A 24976-nucleotide genomic window follows, 5' to 3' on the forward strand; every position below is an offset into this window, starting at 1 on the left:
CCTCCTATGTCAGGGAAACTGGCAGGAACTTAAACATAAGACTTACTGAACACAAATGAGCTACTAAGAAACAAGAGAAAACTAATCACATTGCCGAACATCACCGAATCACAAAGCACAACATTGACTGCGACTCGGCAAAATGCATTACTTACAGTACTGACTATAGACAACGCCTTACATTAGAAAGTTGGTATACCAACTTGGAACAACCCCGCTGAACAGATCATAGCAATTACCGGCACGTTACAAACGAATTATTCACAATACAAACAAACGATCAACTTAAAACTTTTCACTTCACACTAATTCAAAATGACAATACACAATTGACACCTACACATTACAACTAAATACATCACACCTAAATCACACATCACAACTAAAAATAAAAATATTTCACTTCACACTAATCCACAATGACAATACACATTTCCTGTACACACAATACAATGACGTAAGAACCAAATAACAAATACGGCTAACCTGACGTTTACTCCTCATTTGACTTTAAAGATGACTACCACTAAGGTGTCGAAACGTCAGTCAACAACAACAAAAACAGTCCTTCTCAGGACTATTTTAACCTGGACGATCGACATTTACAAACATGTAACGATACTCCCAGGTTCAAACCATTTACTTTATATTATTTTCTATTGGCTTTCTTTATTTACTAATTTGCATAAGTCTTTCTTGTTATGGTGAAAGTAAAAGTTCTCAATAGTTTTTTTTTACCAGAAGGAGCTCAAAGAATGAAAACCTATGTAACTCGGACAACCAAAGATAAGCCGGCGTTTTAAAATCAAATTTTCCTGTATTGTCACATGATTACACGCATGAGTGACCAGAAAGCCTGGGATCAATCTAAATGTTTCTTGAATTGCTTCACGCGCGAGTTTTGCTAACAACTTATACGAAATAATATAAAATTCACTTACATATTATAAATACATATATTGACATCACTACATGTGACATTACATGCACTGAATTTCACTGTGCTATTCAGCCACTATTTTAAATACACAATTATAACCAAACTCTGTTTTCGAGCAGATCGAGTTAATGTTAATTATGACCAGCGTTTTCCTCCTTTAGAATCTCTATTGCACATGTCTGAAAAAAATAGCTCTAAATGTGTTAGTAGTCAAATACTTTCTTTTGTAGTTTACTATATCAGCAATCATGATTCATTCATGTAATCTTTTCTCTGTAAATATTTTGACTGAACTCTTAATTCAAAATTTGACACTACGTTAGCTTTGAAAGTGGTACTTTTAAATATTGACTTGGTTCACTATCCTTCTATGCATTGAGAGCAAAAACCTAATAAAATGGACACAAGCCCCCGAAAACGTTCAAATCATTATGAAAAGTGATTGCCTATACTGAGTATGTGTTTTGTAAGTCAGAAAAGTACTATGACTTTTAAAACATAACGCTGACTAAAAATTCCATAACATTTGCGGATTAATGAAACATTTGATCTTTCAAACATTTCAGTCAAACAATTTCCATGTCATCATATAAGTAATACATCAGCTGCAAAAAAAACTTTATTTTTCTCAATGCAAGAACTCAAGTAAAAAGAGTTACTTTTCAACAGGGAGGAGGAATTTTCTTTATGTTTGCATATTGACCTTGGTTAATTTCTTTGACCACAAGTTTTACGACATCAATCGCGTCTCCATAATCCTTAACTCTGAAAAGATAATCTTCTGGTGGAAATAAAACAATCTGAACAATTTCTTAAATTCCACTGGTAATTGTCCAATACCGATAACATAGATTTCCACACCGTCATCTCTCAGTTTCTTCGCATTTGGTACTGTTTTGCTTTTATCTACGTTTGAATGTCCACCTGTCAGAAGGAACACCATTTGACGTGCACCACGACGGCTTCCTATATAAATTAGGCAAAAATGACGTGAATCCGTTGGTTTGATAGTTTGAGAGATAGATGTTCTTGGCAAATTATAGAAGAAAATGTAGTTGTTTAATTAATATTAGTATTGCTATTTTTCAAATAATGATGCTAGATAAACCAGTTTCAATGATTTTATTGTAACGCAATATTATTGAGAGAAAAGCCAATGATATCAAACAATGATACCCACATTTCAAAAATCTTAGACGAATTCAAAGTCATTCCTCCTTTAATGAAACTATAGTTAGCAAAGTCCCCACAATTCTGCAGCCTTTTCATTGTTATTACTCTTACGCTTGTTATTAAAGAAGTAAAATCTAAAAAGCGCCTTTTGTCATGCACGTTGCATGATAAAATCGTTATTTTTCACAACGAAGTCGTCAAAAGAAAAACACTACATTATTCAACAACAACAACATCTCGAATCTTTTATTTTCAACAACAACTCCCCCCTTCTGTGATAATCCCAAAGTGTCAATCACGTGAAATGCACGCGCTACGTCACAACAAAACAAAATAAAAACAACTGTTCATCACACTCCCGACGTTGATCATATTGATCAATTTATTTCCACGAGTTTTACTTAATTGACTGTCGCAATTGGTCTCCAATCACGGCTGCTTCGTTGTCGGGTTTTCATAGAGTTTCGTCTTTAGACTCAATTCCACTAGCGGTTTTGGGAACCACGGTATTTGCTGGAGGCATATTCAACTCAAGTGGTATCAGTTGTTGTATTGGACGACGTAGTTCTGACGATCGAGCCTTGTAGTACTCGCAACACAGACCTTGCTGCTCGAACAACACCATCCTTACTTACTATGAGCTCGGTAACTCTTGCCAATTTCCACACAAAATTCGAGGGAAAGATCATTTTTTAACACAACCACATCACCGACAGCTATCTTCTCCTTCTGTGCTCCATGAAGTAAGCGGGAAGTCTCTTTGACGCTTAAAAGATATTCCGTTCTCCAACGATTAATAAATTGATCTAACAAACGTTTCTGATATTTCGCCTTTCTGGTTAGAGTTCGATTCGTACTGATGATTTTAAATTGTCGATCGCTAGCCGTAAGAGTAAGTTGCCGTCCATAAATTAATTGAGATGGAGTCAGAGGGTAAGAAATTCCTTCTTGGTCATCATAGATATATGTAAGTGGACGATTGTTAATGGTAGCCTCAATTTCTACCAAAATGGTTCTAAGCGCTTCAAAATCCATTGAGGATCGACCGAGAGTTCTTTAAACATCTCTTTGTACTTTGTATCATTCGTTCGTAGAATCCTCCTTGCCAAGGTGCCTTTCAATGATAAATTCCCAATTGACACCCTAGCCAGTTCGCGTTGTATGTCAGTTGATCTCAGTATATTAGCAACTTCCCTTGAGGCACTTTTGAAGGTCTTGGCATTGTTCGATATTAGTCTAGACGGCAAACCTTTCATGAGACAAACCTTCGGAAAGCTTGCAGAAACGATAGCACAGACAAATAACAAAACAAGTTCAAGATGAACCGCTCGAGTGGAGGCACAAGTGAACAAACAGATATATACCTTATCCATTCCTTGATTGTTAGTATTATAAGGCCTGCAAAGTCAATACCGGTGTTTGAAAAGGAGGCTCTTCGCTTACTCGACTTGATGGCAAACATGCTTCCTTCGCTGCTGGGGAAGCTTTACCTTCGAATTTCTGCATTTGATACAACCACGCACAACACCCTTTGACGCACTCTCGACCACGCAAGATCCAGTATTTTCCTCGAACGCAATTCAGGGTTTCTAATTCCTTCGTGGTGTACTATATTGTGACAGTCGCGTATAATTAATTTCGAAAAGGTATGCCTTAGGGGCAACAAAATGGCTGTTTTGCGCTATCAGGTAACGTAGAGGGGCAATTCGACCTTCACACCGAATAATCTGATCATCATCGAGAAACAACCTGTTGTTGAACTCGTACATTTTACGACCGGTTCGAATACATTGTAACTCGTCAGAAAACGCGGCTGACTGAATACTTCGGATCCATAATCTCTCAGCTTCGAGTAGCTCATTAGCATTCAACTCAGACGTAACAGAGTATAGTTGCTTTTGATTTCTTGATAAACCTTAAAATTTGTGCTGTGACACGAAGTGTTTGTTCTTCGTACCATATCTATCTTGGTCAATAATCTTCTCCAAGTGGATGCAATTACGGTCAGGAAGCGATGTTAACGTCAAGGAATGTGTTATTGGAAGAGGATTTTGTATTATCTCTGTGTAGCAATGGTCCTCATCCAATTTTGCAGGTTGAAGATCTTCGGGCCAATTTCTTCAGTATCTTGGAGAAACTGCGGACCATTCCACCAAATTCCAGATTGCACAAGTTCACTCGGAACACCCACGAGAAGGCAAGTCGGCTGAGTTTATTACCCCAGGGCAATGTCTCCATTTATAACTACTAGTTAACTTTCTGATTTCGTTTACGCAGTTCTGTACATAAGACTTCCACAGTTTATGATTTCGAATCCAACACAATGTGGTAAATGAATCCGTCCATAAGATAATATCAGTGATACATTTTATTGAAGTCAACGCCATAATCGAATCGACTAATCTTGCTAAGGTAGTTGCGCCTAACAATTCAAGTCGTGGTATGGTCTGTCGTTTGATAGGAGCGACTCTTGTCTTGGCTGCTATTAAATTCAATTTCAATTTCACCGTTTTTATGTTCCGTTCGTAGATATACAACTGCGGCAAAGGCAAATTCCGATGCATCGCAAAATCCATGTATCTGATGAATCGGAGATGAATCGTATCCACCATGGAAGTAACAACGCGGTACTCGTATGTCACTTAAAGCCCTTAAGTCGTGAACGAGAGAATTCCAACGTGATAAGGCCTTGCCAGACAGATCTTCATCCCAATTACTGGCCAGTAAAGAGCAGAGGGTTTGAAACAACATCTTCATATTGATAGTAAAGGGTGCAAAAAGGCCAATAGGATCGAATATTTTCGCAGATAGCTTTAAACTGACCTCTTTAGTTGCAGGAAGTGATTTTGCATAATGCACTAGCTCGTCAAGATCATAACACAGCTCGTCACTGCTCTCATCCCAGCTGATTCCTAGAATTTTGATACGGTTCTCTTGGATGTGGACTTAGGTTGTGGCTCTGTATGAGGCGAAGGAGTTTTTACTAAATTGTCTTCCACCATCGTACTTGATATATGTTTAACATATGATGACCCCTTTTCATTTTCCACCTCAACAAACGGTCGATCTTCATCATTCGCGATAACATTTCGGACATGTTGCGAGTTTGAATGCCATTTTCGAAGCTTGAATCCTCCCTCGCTCATTAATTTTCGAGATCTATGATAGATGTATAGAGCTTCGTCCTCATTAGAAGCTCCTCCAGCGAAATCGTCAACATATAACGACTCGATTAATAAGGAGACTATTTCTGGATCGACATCCCTGTATTTCGAAACGTGGTGACGAATAACAGTAGATAATATTGCAGGACTTGGGGTTAGACCAAATGGTAGGCGTCGGAACTTGTATTCCTTAGCATCGGTTGAACTTGGTTAATATCGTCAAACCAAAAGAAACTTCAGCATCTTTCGTCTTCGGAGCAATTTGTATTTGATGAAAAGCCTTTTCGATATCAACAGCAAGCCCAATGGGGAAGCCTCGAAAGTTTATCATAGTGTCAAATAAAAGTGGAACCAAATTTGGTCCCTTTTCAAGGCAATCATTGAGTGACTGCTCTTCCTTAGTAGCTCTTGCCGAACCATCGAAAACCACGCGAAGTTTTGTAGTTTCCTTATCTTCTCGAAGTACGCCATGATGGGGTAGGAAATAACCGGTTTCATGAGCAACAAGAACTGGGTCAATAATTCCTCCTTTCACTTGATCTTTGATAATTGTATCGTATTCTTGCAATAAGGGTTTATCTTTATCGAGACGAGATTTCAACTGGTGTAATCGTTTCAAACACATACCGTAACAGTCTGATTTTGAATATATTCCCTTCCAAGGTAAGTTCACTTCATATCTCCCTTCATCCTCAAGATATTGTATATCTTTCAGAAACTCCTGATCCTGTGATTCGTTGGATTCTTTGATTCCCATTGATTCGATCTCCCAAAACCGTTTCAAGCATTCATGTAATTTGGGTTCTCTCTTTGTCAAGCGGAAACTCCTTTGAAAAGAGTAATCTTCGATGATTAAATTAACGTTTGACAATTTCGAATTAGTTCCACCATCATTCATCTGTCCAGTGATAATCCAGCCATTCACTATTAATCGCAACAGGACCACTTTCACCTCTTATAATTCGCCTGTCATGATATCAAAATAATAATCTGCCCAATTAGAATATCGATGTTGCTGTCCGTCTGTCGTCCAGAGAGGATATTGGTATCGGAAAGCTGTAAACTCTATCAGATGAGGATAATGATTGAGATCAATTAATGTTGTTAATGGAGAGCAAATATTTGGGAAGCAAAGAGCTGTTATGATTCGCTTTCCATTCTTTTCCTTTCAGGCACAAATGAACCAAGTCGCATTTTGCTTTGTGAAATGTTGGTTGCCAAAGGTATTTAAATTAACAACTTCTTTCTGATGGGAACTAGTCCAAGCCGGGTTTTAATGAATTCGTAACATAAGTGCGCTTTGACTACCGCTGTCCAAAAGCACGCGAACAGGTATAGAATGGAAACCATTCCCACCATTGGCGTATGTAATAGCTGTTTGCAGAAGAACTTGATTATGCGTTTTTGCCGTATTCGTCGTTAAGTAATTATCTCCATCAATCATAGTAGCTGTGTGCGAACGTTGTTTCCTTCCTTGGTTTCTGGTAGGTTGCTTCCAGTTGGGAAAGTTTGGGATCATTTGTAATTTTTGTTGAGGAGGCGTAAAACTTGGCTTAATCACTTGGCAAAATTGATTACATGAGCCCCTTGACAACGTCTACAATTCTTCTTGACTCGCAATTTTTTACTGTGATGCCTCGATTCGCAGGCATACGAAACAATGATTGTCTCTCCTCAATATACTCTTTTGCGATCATTCACATCAAGTTACTCTATCACATGATGCCGAAAGTGTGGCTCTTTACAATAAACACATTGAATATGTTTAGCTGAAGTATTTTGACGAGAAGGCGTTTACCGTAGGCATCCGTGTTTGGTGCTGACCTCCTGAATTTTCCATGCTGTGGCTGTGGACTTGATTGCACTCCTTCACTTATCTCACGAGCTTCGATCTCAGTCTTTATTGTATCCAACAACTCATCAATTTTCCAAACGTCTCCCGACGCTTCGGGCAATTTGTAGACGAATGTCACTAGGTAATTTAGTCATAATAATCGGGATAAGCATACTACCATATTGCTCTGGAGGAAACGCCAAGACTTGATAATCCTCGTACGTGAACGCTTACTTTATCGTATATGTATCTTATATTAGTTCTACCGTTGGCACAAGCTTGAATCTTAAAATTTCATCCATGTGAGCTGCCATATGGTTTGCTGGGTTTTCCTGAAGCGATCGTTCAAGATTTTACAGCAGAGTCGTAATTGGCATTAGTTAATGTTAGACCTTTAATGGCCCTCGCTGCGTTTCCCCGAGAAGCGATTTCAGATAGTTTAATTTACTCGAAATGTTTGGATTACTGTGAATCGCAGAATCATACAGATCCCAAAACGAACTCCACTCCGTAACCTTTGCCACCATATTTCCGGAAGCTCCAGCTTAGAAGCTTCGGCATATTTGACTTAAATTGAACCGTCGTCGTAGTGCGTTGTCACTGTTACATTTCCTTCAATACAATTTCGATCGTCGCTTCGATCATTTGAACCTTCGATTAAACCATTATGTTTTCCGTCGCATTTGCCAAATTTTCGTTAGAATTCTCGATACTTTCTGTTTTGGCCAGGGTTTGACATGTTCGTCAAAATTCGAGTTAGATTATGGTATCGTTGACATTCGTATCAACGAGACTGTCATTCTTAGCGCATTTAATATGCCTTCGATTTTTCTTTATACTCATAACTCTATCAGAAATTTCGGCCGAGTCCTCGATTTCACCTTTGTATTTCATTAACATCACACGTTCAATATTTCTTCGTCGAGTTCAATCTGAATATTTTTTCCTTTCGAGTTGTTGTGCGATGATTTCACATGTTCTACAAGGTCATCATGTGGTGGCTTTGATAACAACTAACTGACTTTTCTCGAGTTTTGTACACACTCCGCGATGTCCTCTTCTTTCAGCACGAAGCTTCCTTTCCAATTTTTCCTTGTCTTCAGTCGACATTTTTGTAAGAAACGAATATGGGCGACTTTATTTCGTTAAAGCCGCCCCTATTTTGCCATATCATGCACGTTGCATGATAAAAATCGTTATTTTCACAACGAAGTCGTCAAAAAGAAAACACTAATTATTCAACAACAACAACATCTCGAATCTTTTATTTTCAAAACAACTCCCCTTCTGTGATAATCCCAGTAAATAATCACAAATGCATCAGCGCTACGTCACAACAAAACAAAATAAAAACAACTGTTCATCACACCTTTTTAGAATTTTAAATTAGTAACGTACAAGTTCAGATTTATTTATTTAGATTTCTTTCAAAATTTCAAAATTTTAAATTTCAGCTTTTAACTAGCATGAAAGAATTAGAGAAATATTTGTAAGCAGCGTTTTGTTGATAAACCAGTTAGTAATGACTATTATAATTTTTCAACTTCATTGTATATGTAACTCTTTTTTGTCGTCTCACCTTTCGTAGAATCATCAAATAAATTTTTTGCTTTTGTTAAGCCGTCAACAGTGTTTGTCAGCCCTCTTTCATAGTTGAATAAATCATATTTTGTGTCAGCTTGTGAAGCAAGAAAGAAATTGAACATGATCCTTGCGTAATTGGAGTACTGAACGCCAGCCCAGTTACCATCGTAGTTGGAAGGTAATTTTATATTCATCATATTTTTCATTGCCTGTTTTCTCTTCTTGTACTCACAATCTCCAATGGAACCAGATGAATCCATTACAACAGCAGTGTCTTGAAGATAAACTTTCTTTTATTTAGGAGAGAAGACGGCAGACGAAAGAATTTCTTTACAATTTTATCTGCTGTCACATTTATTGCAGGAATTTGTTTGAATTCTGAAATAAATAGTTGAAGAGCGCAGTTTCACACAATACCGAAAATCGTTTAATTTCTATGGCGTTAGTTATCATAATGGCAAAAAGTTCAGTTTATTCTATCCAAAAGTAACCAGCTGGTACACTACAACAGTATATTTAGCACAAGACAATTTCATCACGTTAACTTAGTGTCATAAAACTGCTTATTACTGATCGGAGGTAAAGTGGGATTCGGTGTAGTGGCTCTAATCCAAAATGGTAGTGTACTTTCCACTAATGTTATTCTACGTACAAATGCAAGAGCTATCATGGAAAGTGTAGTTGCCCAATTCATGTTAGGACTTGAATGTTGAATTGATATCTCCTAATGATATAAATAAACTTTTAAATACTTAATGATTTCCTCGGCCTCATTCTTGTTAAAAACCTTCACAAAATACTTGTTTTAAGTTCATGTTAAAAAATCTTTAACTTTAAAGCCTAGTTTTCACTATGCGACATCAGCACAAGCAAGAAGAAACCAAAGCAAAGCAATATTCTCCAGAGGTTAGAGGAAGGAAAGAAAAGGAATTTGCTTTACAATATGCAGTTGTTTCACCTTAATTACGCTTATGTCAGGATCCAGCACTTAAGCTTATGCTTATATTTGATGATTGTGTTGGCTGCTTCATTGCATTCTTTTTATTTCTTTGTCTTTGCTTATCTTTATGCTTTTATGTCCTTAAGTGAATACAATGCTTAAAAGATTCACTTTAAACGAAAAATTTGCGTTTCATAATTGAGCTTCTACCTCTAAATCTACTGTTTGGTTAAAATGTACACTGTGACATTCATTAGTTATACGTTCCAGATGTGAGAAAAATGAACAAAAACGTTTCTTTCAATTTGCGTGGTATAAAAACAATAAGTATGTGGTATTTTATTAATAGGGAGCACTAAATCTTGAGCTTTTTACTAACTCAAGCAATCGAAGAGTAAAAAACTTAAGCATGAAAATGTGTAAACCATTTTCACAAGGATGAGTATACGTAATGGCAAATAAAATGTCACACAAGCAATTTATTATTACAGGATGCCTGGAAACTCATATAAGAAAAATAGTTTGAATGTTATTTTATAACATGCAATAAATAACATAGAATGGCATGATCTTTATATGTACTAACTTTGGTTTATGTGATACATGCAGATTTAACTTTATTGTTTGAAATTCTGCTAATGCAAATTGAACTCTGTTTGAAAAAAAGTTTTTGTTCTGATACAAGTAAAAAGAAGATGACTGGTATAGTGCCACCTTACAGGGCGTGCGTTCAACAATGAGATTCACCAAACTCATTTTTACAATGAAGATTCAAAATAACTGTGGAACGTCGTTAAATAATTGCATGGCTTTCATCATTCTGAGTGTAATGATTTTGAAGTTTAAACTTTCGATAATTTTGAGAAAATTATCTTAATGCGTGCTCAATTCGATCAACTTCAGCAGAGAGCGATAAACGTTCTATGTTGTTTTGTAAACATTTGTCTCGTCGTCACTTGATAACCATGAACGGATTTCAATCAAGATTTATAAATTTAGGAACGTAACATATTTTGGCCATGGAGTTTTACTTTCAAGTATGTATTCAAAAAAACTTATGTGGCTAGATTTACGATGACATAAGCCTACAATAGATAAAGTATGTATGAATCGAATAAAATTACCTGCAAATTTTTACGTCAACTTTGTTAAACTTTGTAAAATGTAACCCACAATTGTACAGATATTTTCTTACTCCTTCTATCAATGTTCTTAAGACTGCAACTTGTAGCGGCAAACAACTTTCCTTTATACCCCATGCAAAGCATGTAGCATCCACTTTGCAAAATCATAGACATGCTTACCAAAACAATGCATATAAGTGAAAAAAAAGTTGGAAGTTGTCAGAGGTTATTTACATGATTTGAGGGATTAAATAGAGCAAAAACTTGAAGCAAAAAATTAAAGCTGTTTGTTGAAACGGTTAATTCTCAAATTAGGCCAAATTAATTGTTTTCATTTTAAATGCTTAGCGTTTTTGTAAAGTCAGAATATTGTAAAAATGCTCAAGATGATTTATCTGATGATAAGTATTTAATCTTTTCCATTTGCCAAAATCATTTATCGCTTCGCTGAATCCCATGTAATCGGGCCCTCAGGCCAAAAAATCTTTTTAAAGCTTAAGCTTCAAAGACTGCCAGGATCTAATCAACAAGTAAAATAATTCAATGATCTATATTTAAATTCAAACATACTTATTTCAAATTGAATCACAACTGAAATCTAAATACCTTATAGCTGTGGAAACGCTTCCTTTACAACTTAGTAAATTTTTAGAATAGTCTGACTATTCTACAAAATTATAGTCCACCAAATCCAAAACAAAATTTGCTAATAGAATACAATACGCCTGACTTTCAAATTGATGACACCACCCTGTCGTGAACAGTGCATGCAAGTCAAGGCATCATTGACTAATAGAAAATATAGTATCGAAGTAGTCCCCAGCCCCCCGGTAATTTACAAAAAATGAATCGCGAGAAGAGCTTCTGGCCAATCAAATAAATGGATATAATCATCAGATGGTGCGAGGTTTGTGCGCTTAACCGCTGCGTCCGTAAACAAGAATGCGTTTCAAATAATAACTTCAGATAAAACTGAAATGCAACTCGGACTTTGTAAAAAAGAAAATACGTAATTACTCATCATTTTGGTGACCTTTGTACTCAAAATAGATTAATTATTTTTTTAGGAAAATACGCATGTCGGATGATTCTTTTGACATACCCTAAATACTTTCCTGATAACAACTGCTGAAAATATTTTTTTGTAGTTTTGTCTCATTCAAATACATAAGTACACACATATGCTCGGCTATTAGCTCCCCCCAAAAAATAACTTAATGGCATCTGCTGCACATTTTGTTCGCTTGTATACTTGAGAAAAGACGTATTTGAATATTTTTTTGGGCAGTCAACATCTTTTCGTGGAAATGGTGAAAGACATATAAAATAACACATTAAAACGAACAGTAATTATTCGTCTGGGTGTTGTCTTTATTTGGAACAACTTCATTTACATGATATGTTTTAAACATAAGCAGTTTTCCAGTTGCATAGGGTTGAACACATAATTTTATACATTCAAAAAATGCCACCCCCAGTCAATTTCAAAAAACCCCACTTAGTATGTTTTTAGTCAAATTACAAGGTTCGTGCCAAGAAACTTCATTAAAGAGGTTGTGGAAGGAAGAATATAATGTCAAAACACATCAATGTTGCTCAAACAATTATAATATTGTCAGAATATTTGAAACATGTCCTGGTGATTGAGTAGTAATTGATGTCTTCAACATATTAAAGATATCTTGTTAACTATGGAAAACGGAGACTTTTAAACTAACTTTAATTTAGGTTGAAGACTTATTAAAAATTTTAAACTAATGCTGCTCAAAAACTCTAAAAGGAGCTCTTTGTTGATTTTATTGCTAGATTTTTAGGAAAGTTTAACTACTTAAGATTTATTAAACAAAACTGAAACGTTTCTATTTAAAGCAAAAGATTTTTCTGATGTGCTAATGTGCAATTAGTTCATTGAAATATATTTGATTATAACGTTAAACAAAACTATTTCTTTTTTAAGACGTAAGACAGACTCAATTAACGGTATGTCCTCTTATAAACTACTGTGTAAGAATCACTTCCCGTCAAATATATCTTCATGTTAAAAAAATGAATTTACATAAAGGCTGAGGTTACGGAAGCAGTGGCGGATTAAGTCTACGTAAAATATATATTCATGTTACAAAAACGAACTTACACAAAGGGTGAGGTTACGGAAGCAGTGGCGGATTAAGGTACGTCAAATATATCTTCATGTTATAAAAATAAATTTACATAAAGGGCGAGGTTACGGAAGCAGTGGCGGATTAAGACTACGTCAAATATATCTTCATATTATAAAAATAAATTTACATAAAGGGCGAGGTTACAGGAGCAGTTGCGGATTAAGACTATGTCAAATATATGTTCATGTTACGAAAATGAATTTACATAAAGGGTGAGGTTACGGAAGCAGTGGCGGATTAAGACTACGTCAAATATATCTTCATGTTATAAAATGAATTTACATAAAGGGTGAGGTTACGGAAGCAGTGGCGGATAAAGACTACGTCAAGTATATCATCATGTTATAAAAATAAATTTACATAAAGGGTGAGGTTACAGAAGCATAAAAAATTTCACTAACTTTGGTAAAAAGTTCTTTCCATAAGTCGTTCATAAACTTGAAATGCAGCTTTTAAACCACTTTCCAAAGCACCTTGTATCCACTTCGGGGTAAAAGAAATTCCTTCGCCAGCAAAATGAACGTTTCCTATAGGCTCCCATAAATACCTAAATTTGAAAAAAAATATAATATATACCAATGTTTATTTTTAAATTGTAAATTGTTATTTTAGGAAAATAGAGGTTTGAGTAAAAATTGAAGGAGATAACATAAACGAAAATTATGCATAAAATGTTATAAGTTGTATTTGACGTTATTTCTAAGTATATAAAAAACAACAATTTTACAGAGATTTTTGTGAAAAACATTGAAAAAAATGCGACGAGCATTTTTACAGTATTATCTTATAAAAAATAATCTCGTTTCTTAACCTGTCACTTCAATTAAAGAATTATGCGTTACCCCATATCGTGCACACCTTATATTTTTGTGTTGAGCAGCTTTCATTCTTCCATACGCTCCTTGATAAGATGGCTGGTTATACCAAGCATGGACAATACACGTTGTCACCATGTCTTCTTTGAATGCCGGATGGATTTCTGCGAGTTGTTTCATCACCTTTTGTTTCACTTGCTCTTCTTTCATAGATCCAAAAAGCAGAGCTTCATTTTTCCATGTGTAGATCAAAACAAGTCCTTCTTTTGTGTTGGGATCTTCCGGAGTGAGATAATGAATCTGACCTATGGGAAGGTTTGTCTTAGAAAAACCACCTTTGATTCCTTCATTTTCCCAGAATCTCTGTTTGGTCTGAATATAAACTTTTGTTGATTGCACAATAGAAACATCTTCCATAGCTTGAACACATTTTCTCATCGCCAACTGGGATTCATCATTATGAAGCTTTGGTTTGAAACTTATTTGACGCAAAGTATTTATTGGGGTGGCAACAATTACTGTCTAAACAAAAATAAAACAGTTTTCAAAGGTTTTGCTTAGCTTTTATTCTTAAAAATCAGGAAGGTGCATATAAAACTCTTAGGTGCATATAAAACGGTATATGCAATTTTTACAGACTATCAATATCAATGAAAGTGAAAATTATTGAGTCAAACAGACCTTTGAAAATCGTCCTGGTGATTGACAAGTATGACCAGTCCTAAAAATTGCTGAAAACTACAATCAATAAGATAGCTATAATGTAAATGAGACAATACGTTTGGGGAGACTTCTCATTAGGTGGCAACCAATGGTTACGATTTTATCTTGCCAGGTGCTAAATTTTAGGTCTGTATAGTGTCACGTTACGTCAAATATATTCTTCAGGTATGAAAATTCAGTTCTTAGTGGAACATCAAAGCAAACAACTACTTTTGGTAAGGTTTCAGGAGACTTGGGAGATAGTAAGATTTCAGAAAACAGGCAATTAAAGATGTCCCAATGGATACGACCTACAGACCCCACTAAATCCCTGAGAAGAGCGGGTTCGCGTTGAAATTATATTCTAAAAGCTAATCCATTTACCGTGAATCAAGCTAAACGCAACACTCAACTCTTTTTTTTGTTTGTTGCGTGATTTTAAGCAATATGTGACAACGCGCTCAACATGTCGAGCTTTAAAATCCTGGGAAAACATGCAGTACAGTGAACAGCTAAAAATTTTTCCTCCCGAGCCATTATTCAGCATATGCACTTCACAGTGCGCATGTTCTAATAGTAAATAATGCTGCTCAAAAGCACTTAAAGATGTTGAGATACGCTTCGGAGTTCAAAGGGCTATAGAGTTAATTTAAAAGCTGTAAACTGAAGTACTAATGATTTTTCCTAAGACGACAAACAATTAGCAAAAGCTGAGTACAAATCCTGTAAAACCAGACGGATAATGTAATTCCATAGGATGCGAACAAAAAGCAAAGGCAGACTGCCCTCAGACCAGTAGTAAGAATATCGAAAAGCAAATGTTTGTCACAATTGAGGCCTTATAACTATTATATTCAAAGTAGGAAAAATTGTAGCTATTTGAAAAGAAATATTGCACAGAAACCAGCAATACATTTTTGAAAAAAGTGGAAAGACCAACAAAATAGAAGTATCAACTATCCTTAAACTATTTATACTCGATGTTCAATTTACTAATCTCTCGTACCTTCGCATTATACACACTTGGCGCACCGCTACTTGAATAACACGACACTTCAACGAGATCTTTCAGAGGATACTCATCTTGATACCAGTAATTTATTTCGAAAACCTGTTTCTTGTATTCTATGTCATCCGTACTCAATCCTTCAGCGTTGAAAAACGCTTTCGGCAAACTATGCATACCTCCTTTCAAGCAATGCATTTCACGAGAACACCATTTTCCCAGTTCAAAATTAAGATAGGATCCCAGCGACTGATCAAGCTGCTCCGTATAGCAAAATACAGAATAACCACGAACAGCATCATTCGACCATGGCAAAAGATTTCCAAGTTTAACTAAATCCAAGTCTGCTTGATCTTCAACAGGTACTTTAGCTTTGATTACCTCGATATTACTTTCAAGAAAGCTTTCCAACGTAAACTGACTCCAGATTTTAATCCAACGTCCCCATGCATTGACTTGATCATGAACACTTTCTGATTTCGACAACCAAGTGTAAAGCTGGTCTGTAACAGCACCGATTGTTTCATCATAATATTTTTCTGCAAAAAAAATGGAGGAAGTTTACTAAGCCCTTAGCTAATAGCCGAGTGCGAGGTCTTTACGTAGAATTATCCGACCGAGGTCTTTATGCACAGACCGAATCCGCAGGGCGAGGTTTGTACAAAAAGACAGGGGTCTGATATTTCTAAGCAAAGACCGAGAAAGCGAGGTTACTAAAAAGTTTATTATATGGCATTATTTGACCTGAAACGAAGTTGCTTTCTTTCTCGTCTTAGCTGTTTTGCTTCGACTCACATTCGCAAATGTTTTTTTGCTTCGTTTTTTTTTTGATTTTGCTGTTTGCTTTACAAAGTTCGTTTCCATTTGATTGTAAAATTACGCATTTTGGAACGTGGCCCATTACGTAAAATAACGGACCGGCCAAAATGTTTCTGAGCGAAACAAAGCGCGCCATTTTGCTGGAAGTGACGCTTGGCATATATAATAACTTCAATTAATCATGATTAAATGTCATTGCTCTCAATTTACAGAAAATGTCTTCCAAGATTTCTAATTTCCAGAAAAATTCTTGCAAGAATAAAATAAAAAAATATGGCGATTTTCAGCAAAAATAGGTTTTTAATAAAATTGAAGAAATTAAAGTCTCGTTACACTTACCAACATCCAAAATATCGTCTTTTAAGGCATTATTCATGCCATCTTTCCAGTTTGGCCAAATGTTGTCAAAATGCTTCTCAGCCCAAACTGCAATGTGAAAACACGCCGAACGTGAAGTGGTTAATTTATTATCCGATAATGATTTTTTGGTCACCTAATTCTCCTTTCTTTGCAAAACGTGTCGACACTACCTACACAATTTCTTGAAATTGACCTGGTTTATTACAAACTTCATATTTAAAGAACTTTTTTGCGCCATGCATGCAAAGTATTTAATTGTTGCAATAATTCATTTGTTTTATACTCTTCACCTTCAGATTTCTCGTGAAACCCATAGATGCAGGTAATGACATTTTTGTCAAAGTTAGGAAAAGGTTTTATGGACAGATTGAAACATTTGATGTAACCGTCTGCCAAAAAATGCGGTCTGTCTGATTGATCATTAGCATCACCGGGAAATCGCATAGCCCCCACTAAAAAATAGAACAGTTCATTTTTTTCAAAACTGTAAGATTTGATGCTAAAATTTTTCTTAATGTTCTGAGGACATTCATTAACTAGAATATAAGTTTTTAATGGTTAACATATTTTGGCGTATGTGTAAGTTACGTAACTTGCTCATACATGCTCTTGTATACTTCATCATTACTAGATGAAAGACTGACCATGTCACTAGAGTCTTATCACTCTCGACATTAAACAAAAGACAATGTTTGCAATATCTAATTTGTGTTTGAAACAAATGATAAGAGAAAAATATCAATGAAAGTAACAGTTATTTTTTGGCGTGTTGATGACACAAGTCCTAACCTTGAAATGAAAAAAAAGGTTGTTGTCACGAAAGCATAAAAAGGGGGGAGTTCAGCAATGGAAAAAACTATGGTCTGATCAATCAAAATTTCATTTGTCTCGTTCATATGAGTTATTTGTCGTGCCTATACGTAGTTTAGCATATGGGAGATTCTCTTACGATATTGTGGTTTTTGGGGCATTTTGGGGGAAGGAAAATCGGCTGACTTTGCAGAAATGCATACAATCTTAGAAAAGAAGCAATACCACTCTATTTTGCAACGAGACACAAATACATCTGGAAGAAGAATCATAGAAAATTACTTCATTGCACAGCAGAACAGTGACCAAAAATAAACGCACTTCTACAAATCCCATGTAGCTCAATAGCCACACCAAGATATTTGGGTCATAAAAAAAACTCTTTACCTCAAGTCCGTTCGTATTCAAAATGTATAGACGAACCGAAAATTCAAAACAAAGCCTTTGAACTTCGTTGTCACAAATTTCACATAAAAGACCAAATTGCTGTGTACATGTTTTGTATTTTCGACTACATTTGGGATAGTTGTTTTGATAGTTAAAAATGATATAGCTAAACATCTAATGACAAAACGGAATTATAAACAGTTATGAATTGGGTGGATTAACATTCTTGCCAAATTAAAGTTCTATTGAACTGTGGGATTGTTTATAAAAATATGGACGACATGAAATAATTATAAATTCAAGCAAACACCCACTACGGAACAAGTTTATCCATACCTTCTGCATACAGACCAGACGCAAGACCACTCTCTTTACCATACGTAAAAATTCTTCCCCCATAACGGTCCGTTTGCTCTAGAATTTTCACAGAAAGACCAGCTTTTTTCAATTCATACGCTGCACTTAAACCTGCCATTCCTGCACCAACAATAATGACGTCACTGATTTTTTCATCTTCAGTAGCATTGACAACATATCTTGGAGGTTGTGTTTCCCGTGGATCATATCCGTAACGATTGTAAGCTGTTTGCAAACCTTCCTCTTGGATACATTTCAGAAACGTTTTGATTAATTCACTTAGCTGAATTGGAACTTGATTATTTTCAGGACGTTTTAAAGAATTGTCACTTTCCCAAAATCTTTTACGACTTTTAAGATATTCTGACGCCATGGTGTACTTCTTGATTGGACAAAATAAAGAGTTTTAATGACTAATGAGTGCAAGGATACGTATTACTTTATGCATATTGGAAGTATACATACGGGACGAAAATTTAGTTTTTTGTTAATTGATCGTCATTTTCAATTATCGAATAACCACAATAAAATGAGTGCACTGATTGGTCTATACTTGGGTTATTATTAGCTGTGGAAAATAGATCTGAGCTACAGTCATTAAGCCGAAAAACAAATCATTAAGTCTCTTGTGCGCAAACTTAGATTTTACCCGCCATAAAACCAACAGAATGCTAGTAAAAAAATCTTTGGGGGGCATTTTACGTTTGGTCTGAGCTTCAACCCATTCTTATTTGGTATTGCATATGTTACAATGTGACGTAGATGTTCCATAGCAGAACTGACAACATATTTTGTATATGCTCACGTGACGTTCCTCGTATATGCGTTTATTCAATTAAGAAATACATGGCAAAGTTAATACTTCAACAAAAATGTATTGCCAACAATGCATCAATTAATCTCATACTTATCGATAGCTTTATACTAACTCTCAAGGTAAACAAAAGTTTCTACAGAAGAGAAGTGATTAATCTACTACGTCTTGCCTTGGATACTCGCACCCCCACACACACCCTCCTCCCTCCCAATTCAAAAGATTGCTGTACTTTTTAGACTTAATAAAATGAATATCAAAAGTACAAGACAAGATTTTTAGGCTTTTCTCGTCCAATTCGCCCGGTCACATTTCACCACGAAAAAAATGATTATTTAATAGTTCAAATAGCAATTAATGGTAAGGTGTTTCCGCGACTAAATTTCCTTAAGTAATTAGTGCAAAAAAGTACCATTTATAAACAAAGAAGAATAAACTTCAAAAAAGAACTACACATAAAACATGTTGGTTTCGTTTATTTAAAAAAATTTGAGCGCTGCAAGGCTAAAACAAATTGTCGTCAATGAACTTGTTGGAAAATCACTGCCTTGCATCAACAAAATGACTGCGGCCTTCAAAGAAAAAAATTACGACTTTGTGCCCTCTTATGTTGTGTGCATTTTAACTTGAAGTTATTAAATTTGGAAAATTTTTTTCATTATAATTTTTGCATATATAAAAGTTGTGTTTGGTTTGATTTCGACTTGAAGGTGTTTTGACTTAAAAATTCATCGAAGAATAAGATGCAATGCACATTCTGTTGCTCAACATTTGCTGCTCTGAAATGTTTAATTAAGCACGTTATTCTTTTATGAAAGCTGCAAAGTTTATAACAAATGCTGTACTGTAGAAGTGGGATAAAGGTAGGGCAATTAGTGGAGTGAGGGGAGAACAAAGCCCCATTATACAAGATCTGGGAGGTAAGCCCCCTTCTGCTTTCGAAAATGCATGATTTAATAAGAACATGATTGACGAAAACTCAATGTATTTTCAAGAAGTACAATTAGAATTATTAAAATCACGTTCTTCATAGAGCGATAACTCTTCTTGTCTAAATATTTCACATGTCCATGCCAGCATTCATTTTTGCTGTTTATTTTTCAAATGGAATAACTTAGATTAAAACTTACACGAAGAACTTCTGATAGCTGCATTGAGTTGCACGGGCGCAAAAAAACGACAAATATTTACTGACATCTGGTGTTGTATTCTCATTTAAGTGTCGATGCTCTTCGTCATCGTATGTGGGTCAAACCACACGTCATTTGCACATTAAAACATCGGAAATCTTGGGAATCTCTCCCTTAACAGGGAAACCTTCCTCTTGTCCACCACCGTCCGCAATTCTTTCCCATATAAGAAACATATCTCACTCCGCCGATTTTAATGACTTCTCAATTCTCTCTTTTTCCTCCGACAATTATGACCTTATGATTCATGAAAGCCTTCTCATATCTAAGCTTAAGCCCTCTCTTAACACCCAAGGTAACTTAATCCCCCTTTTCCTTTTTAATATACTCCCCTTTTTATTTCATTTCGTCATCTAAACTTTCTACTCTCCTCATATGTAATTTAACACCTTGTAAATATATGCTTATATTTAAAGCCTCATGCAAAAATTTCTATCATTTAATCTGAAGATGTTTTAACATTGGCGTCAATCCTGTGTTAATTGAGGGGATGGGGCAACATATTCATATATTCTGTTATGCCTGGCCTAATTTTCAAAACAATATACCTTTCAAAAGAAATCAGCCTGGCATCACATAATATATGAATATGGTCCTCATTCAATTATCGCAGGATTGGCTCCAATGTGTCTTAAGTTAACGCCATTATTAAAAAACCTTCATTAATTATTTCTGATTTACTATCATGATGGATTTTTTAGAAGTCTTATGTAGAGCTATTATATTCATAATAAAAATATTTTTTCTAGTTTAATTTGAAAGCCTGTCACTACTGTTTTAGAATGATAGTATTCCTGTAGCAGTAGGGTAATAGAATTTAGTATACAACTAGACATAATGTTATAAATAATGTTTTCATTACTGTGTTAAAAATTACAATAATTTATAAATTATAAGCTATTGTAGTAGACTCATTTTCTTAACTTTCAGATCTCCGTCATGCATAGCAAGGTATGAGTGTGTGTAAGTCTCTTTCAAACGTATATTAAAATAGCAGTCGTTACTTGTAAGACTTGTGAGCTATGATCTTTCATCTATCAGTCATTTCGATTAAAGATTGTGAACATATAGGATAATGTCAAACAACGCTGTCGCGTATTTCTTACAATTTCATGGCTTCAGTCTCATCAAAAGAGCACCCTCCCTTTGATAAATTTAGTTCTTCAGAACCGTTTATAACCTTTCTTTCACTTGAAAATCATTTACAGCAGTAAATAATGAATTTCCAATCTCGTCATTTTGCAGGTCGATTCTGGCATAATGCAGCTATATATAATCAGCAGCTGATGTCGGGTAGGTCAAAACATATCAAATAAGCTCATTTTAAACTTATAAGACTTGTTTAGAAAAGCTGCTGGTTGGAAATTTGTGAAGAATATTTAATACAACAAAACTCCCAACAGGATATGCTCAAAGTATTTGAAAATGAGATGTGTGTTCAGTTATGTATTCTGAGCATCACAAGATCTGACTGTGTTTACTATATAGTGACAGCTGTGACAAAGTTTATATGCTTCCAAATGACAAAATAAAAGTTCCAGCAAATATTGCATTTCTTGACTTGAAATTTAGTTATATTGGTGATCTGATACAAAAATTATTCACTGTTATTCTGAGATTCAGATTCAGATATTCAAATATATCACTGTTATTCTGAGATTCAGCGAAAATGAGCATGCATTGGTTAATAATTAATTACCCATAGGTTGGTTGCAAGTCAAGATTTCATTTCCTCACCACATGGTTTTAACTTGTTCCTCAGTGTCAATTAATGTCGATTCTCCAATTAAGATTCAAGCTGCCTTTACTAGTATGAAGTGTGATTGGCTCTATTTAATTTAAGCTGTATAATGTGCAAATCATGCTTGATTTCGTAGAAACATATCATTTATACTAACGGCCTTAATCAACTATAATTGATGAAAACTTTGAATTTATTCCCAAATTATGCAACTTTCAATAATATTAATTTCACAAACCTACAGCTGTTGAAAATATCGCCACCAAACCGACCAAAAGTTCGTATCATAATATCAATGTAACAACACTGCCATTTTTTTGCATTCAATACTTCATGTAACTTCTCCTATTACTACAACATCTCGGAAATTTTCAGCAAAAGGAAATTAGAAAATTCCCGCCGTGGCTCAAGCAGGCAACAAAATTATATTTGTAGAAGGATTAGTTCACGTTCATTTACAGGTTGAAAATTTCCAATATTGTATGCGCTAACTGTATGTATGTGTAACTAAACATGAAAAAAGTGTGAACAATTTGCATATATATCTATAAAGAGTTACTATTTGTTATTTCTCTAATTTTTACGAATAAGGAATGATTCAAGTAAACGTATTTCGACACTTTTTGTTTTCTATTGTTATATTTTTTAGGTGTTTTATTTAAAAAGTCAACTAATGGCAAAAAAAAGAGTTTTATGTTTTAATGAATTGAAAGGCTCTTTTTTGCCTTCTAAGTTCTCTTTCATTGAAAGGCAGTGTCATAAAGAAAATTATCCTTCTTCGAATATGCATTTGTCAATATAATAATAGCCATGCTTCAAAACTTCCACTCCAAGCTTTCACTTGAAAAAACGAACATCATGAAGAACCACAAGCATTAAAATTGACGAAGAAGTTATAGCTACTGTCTTTGAATGTCATATACTTTGTATTGATGTCTATATCCAGAGAACGGTAACCAATGCTCAGCACAGCAGCTACTTTGATATCCTTTTATCTCTTCAAGTCTCATGTGGAACTGTTTAATCAATCACATCACTTCAGATAAGCTTGACGCTGAAAAAGATCAAGGGAGAATTCAAAATGGCTGTGATTATGGAGATGAGTCTCGTGATTTGATGCTTATTCCTTACGGCTGCGCTGAGAGAAACTCAAGAGTTCGGAATGAATTTGAGATCAAATGCTTGGAAAAAGGAGGGTCTGCTTCAGTTGTAAAGGTAACTTTTTATTACTTAATCGTTTCAATAGATGGTAATTTGGTCATGTCAAAGAAAATTTGTTTGTGATTTAATTTTTGAAATGTTTTGAATACGCTTTGATACGTAATAAATTGGACGGCTGTCTGTATGCGATCAGAGGAATTCGTTTGTATCCGAAAAGTGTTCCGTTAAATTGCTAAATTGCTCGAGAAGAGAAGTTCCTTTCTAGATTTAAATATGCAAACATTGTAAGGTAGAATGAAATTTACTATCCAAAATGAATCAACATTAAGGGTTAAAAAGTGGCTCTTGTCAGTTGAGTTCACAGTTGCAGTCAAAAATTTAAAAAAGATGATAAATAAACTTAAAAGAAGGTGTATGCAAAAATATGCTTAATATTGCTGATGCATAAAAGTTCGTAAGTTGTAGGTATGATATGCATGTTATGTTTGTGTGCATTTCGTACTTATTATAAAAGATCACGAACACTCACACTCAATAAGTGCAACAAAGGCTTCAAATAATTATTAGATGACTTTGTAGCCATGCTCAGTAATTGTGATTGGGGGTAAGCAATTAAAAAACGTTGTTCTTGATATTACATCCAAATTGCCACGCCGCGCCTGCCACCGACTGCCACGCCTACCACGCCTCCTATATCGGGGAAACTGGCACGTCTCCGACTGCCACGCCTCCTATATCGGGGAAACTGGCAGGAACCTAAACATAAGACTTACTGAACACAAACGAGCTACTAAGAAACAAGACAAAACTAATCACATTGCCGAACATCACAGAATCACAAAGCACAACATTGACTGTGACTCGGCAAAATGCATCACTTACATCATGGCAAAATGCATTACTTATAGTACTGACTATAGACAACGGCTTACATTAGAAAGTTGGTATACCAACATGGAACAAGCCCCCCTGAACAGATCACAGCAATTACCGGCACGTTACAAACGACTTATTCACAATACAAACAAACGATCAACTTAAAACTTTTCACTTCACACTAATTCAAAATGACAATACACAATTGACACCCACACATTACAACTAAATACATCACACCTAAATCACACATCACAACTAAAAATAAAATATTTCACTTCACACTAATCCACATGACAATACACATTTCCTGTACACACAATACAATGACGTAAGAGCCAGATAACAAATACGGCTAACCTGGCGTTTACTCCTCATTTGACTCTGAAGATGACTACCGCTAAGGTTGTCGAAACGTCAGTCAACAACAATAAAAACAGTCCTTCTCACGACTTTTTTAACCTGGATGATCATCATTTACAAACATGTTTTTTATTGTAACAGAAATCAACGAATGTTGGTTTTATTCTCGTGGCAAAGGAGGCAGATGCATTAATACCGTTGGTTCTACAGATATAAGTCTTTAATTTTTTTAAAATATCTGTTGTAATAGCACTTCTATTTTTCTAAGGAAAGATTTGAGCCACCACTATTCAACGAAGCATTGATTAGAGGGACTGGTCTTGGGTGTTTGCGACTCGCTGGCTGTCTTTATTGCGTAAGTTGTGGGCACTGTCCTACAATATCAGACCTGTGTAGGTTAGGATTGTCAACAGTAGCAAAAATAACGACCGTTCCATTCATCGCTATTATTTTACCGGTTTCGCACTAAGCTTAGTTGCTGAACCATGATTTCCCTCGGCGTATCGCTGCTGATTTCTTTGAGGCTATTAACATGTACGCACTGCGCGCCTATTTTTACTACTTCATTGCGGGCGCAACATGCAGTATTTGATCGGCGTCATTGAGTTCTATAATAACTGGAGCGGCTAACTTTACTGGGGCGAGGTCGCCAAA

General features: G+C 35.4%; 2 protein-coding genes and 1 long non-coding RNA gene across 3 annotated transcripts; all 3 read right to left on the reverse strand.

The window, feature by feature from the left end:
• Window positions 1-5467: 5467 nt before the first annotated feature.
• LOC124455842 lies at window positions 5468-6034 on the reverse strand. Its single transcript, XM_047006461.1, has one exon. It carries the CDS (start codon window positions 6032-6034, stop codon window positions 5468-5470), a length of 567 nt encoding a protein of 188 aa, XP_046862417.1.
• A 6968-nt stretch (window positions 6035-13002) lies between these two features.
• LOC124455753 (L-amino-acid oxidase-like) lies at window positions 13003-16991 on the reverse strand. The gene is made up of 6 exons (XM_047006381.1): window positions 16914-16991; window positions 16603-16689; window positions 15445-15983; window positions 14418-14474; window positions 13780-14258; window positions 13003-13468 (listed from the first exon to the last, which is right to left on the reverse strand). The coding sequence occupies exons 2-6, from the start codon at window positions 16637-16639 to the stop codon at window positions 13318-13320; spliced, it is 1263 nt and encodes a 420-aa protein (XP_046862337.1). The 5' UTR covers window positions 16640-16689; window positions 16914-16991; the 3' UTR covers window positions 13003-13317.
• A 24-nt stretch (window positions 16992-17015) lies between these two features.
• LOC124455754 lies at window positions 17016-22227 on the reverse strand. Its single transcript, XR_006952015.1, has 3 exons — window positions 22161-22227; window positions 18157-18559; window positions 17016-17075 (listed from the first exon to the last, which is right to left on the reverse strand). It is a non-coding gene; the product is annotated as an uncharacterized LOC124455754 (long non-coding RNA).
• Between the last annotated feature and the right edge of the window lie 2749 nt (window positions 22228-24976).

Source organism: Xenia sp. Carnegie-2017, unplaced genomic scaffold (assembly GCF_021976095.1).
Source record: "Xenia sp. Carnegie-2017 unplaced genomic scaffold, XeniaSp_v1 HiC_scaffold_4, whole genome shotgun sequence".
NCBI classification, from domain to species: domain Eukaryota; kingdom Metazoa; phylum Cnidaria; class Anthozoa; order Malacalcyonacea; family Xeniidae; genus Xenia; species Xenia sp. Carnegie-2017.

Excerpts from the sequence above, each read along its gene's own strand:
- LOC124455842 (XM_047006461.1), bottom strand. The coding sequence starts at position 6,034 with ATGGGAATCAAAGAATCCAACGAATCACAGGATCAGGAGTTTCTGAAA.
- LOC124455753 (XM_047006381.1), bottom strand. The coding sequence starts at position 16,639 with ATGAATAATGCCTTAAAAGACGATATTTTGGATGTTG. Across the intron at positions 15,984-16,602 it reads AGACGATATTTTGGATGTTG|AAAAATATTATGATGAAACA; the intron begins GTAAGTGTAACG and ends TTTTTTTTGCAG. Across the intron at positions 13,469-13,779 it reads GCTCAACACAAAAATATAAG|GTATTTATGGGAGCCTATAG; the intron begins GTGTGCACGATA and ends TTTCAAATTTAG.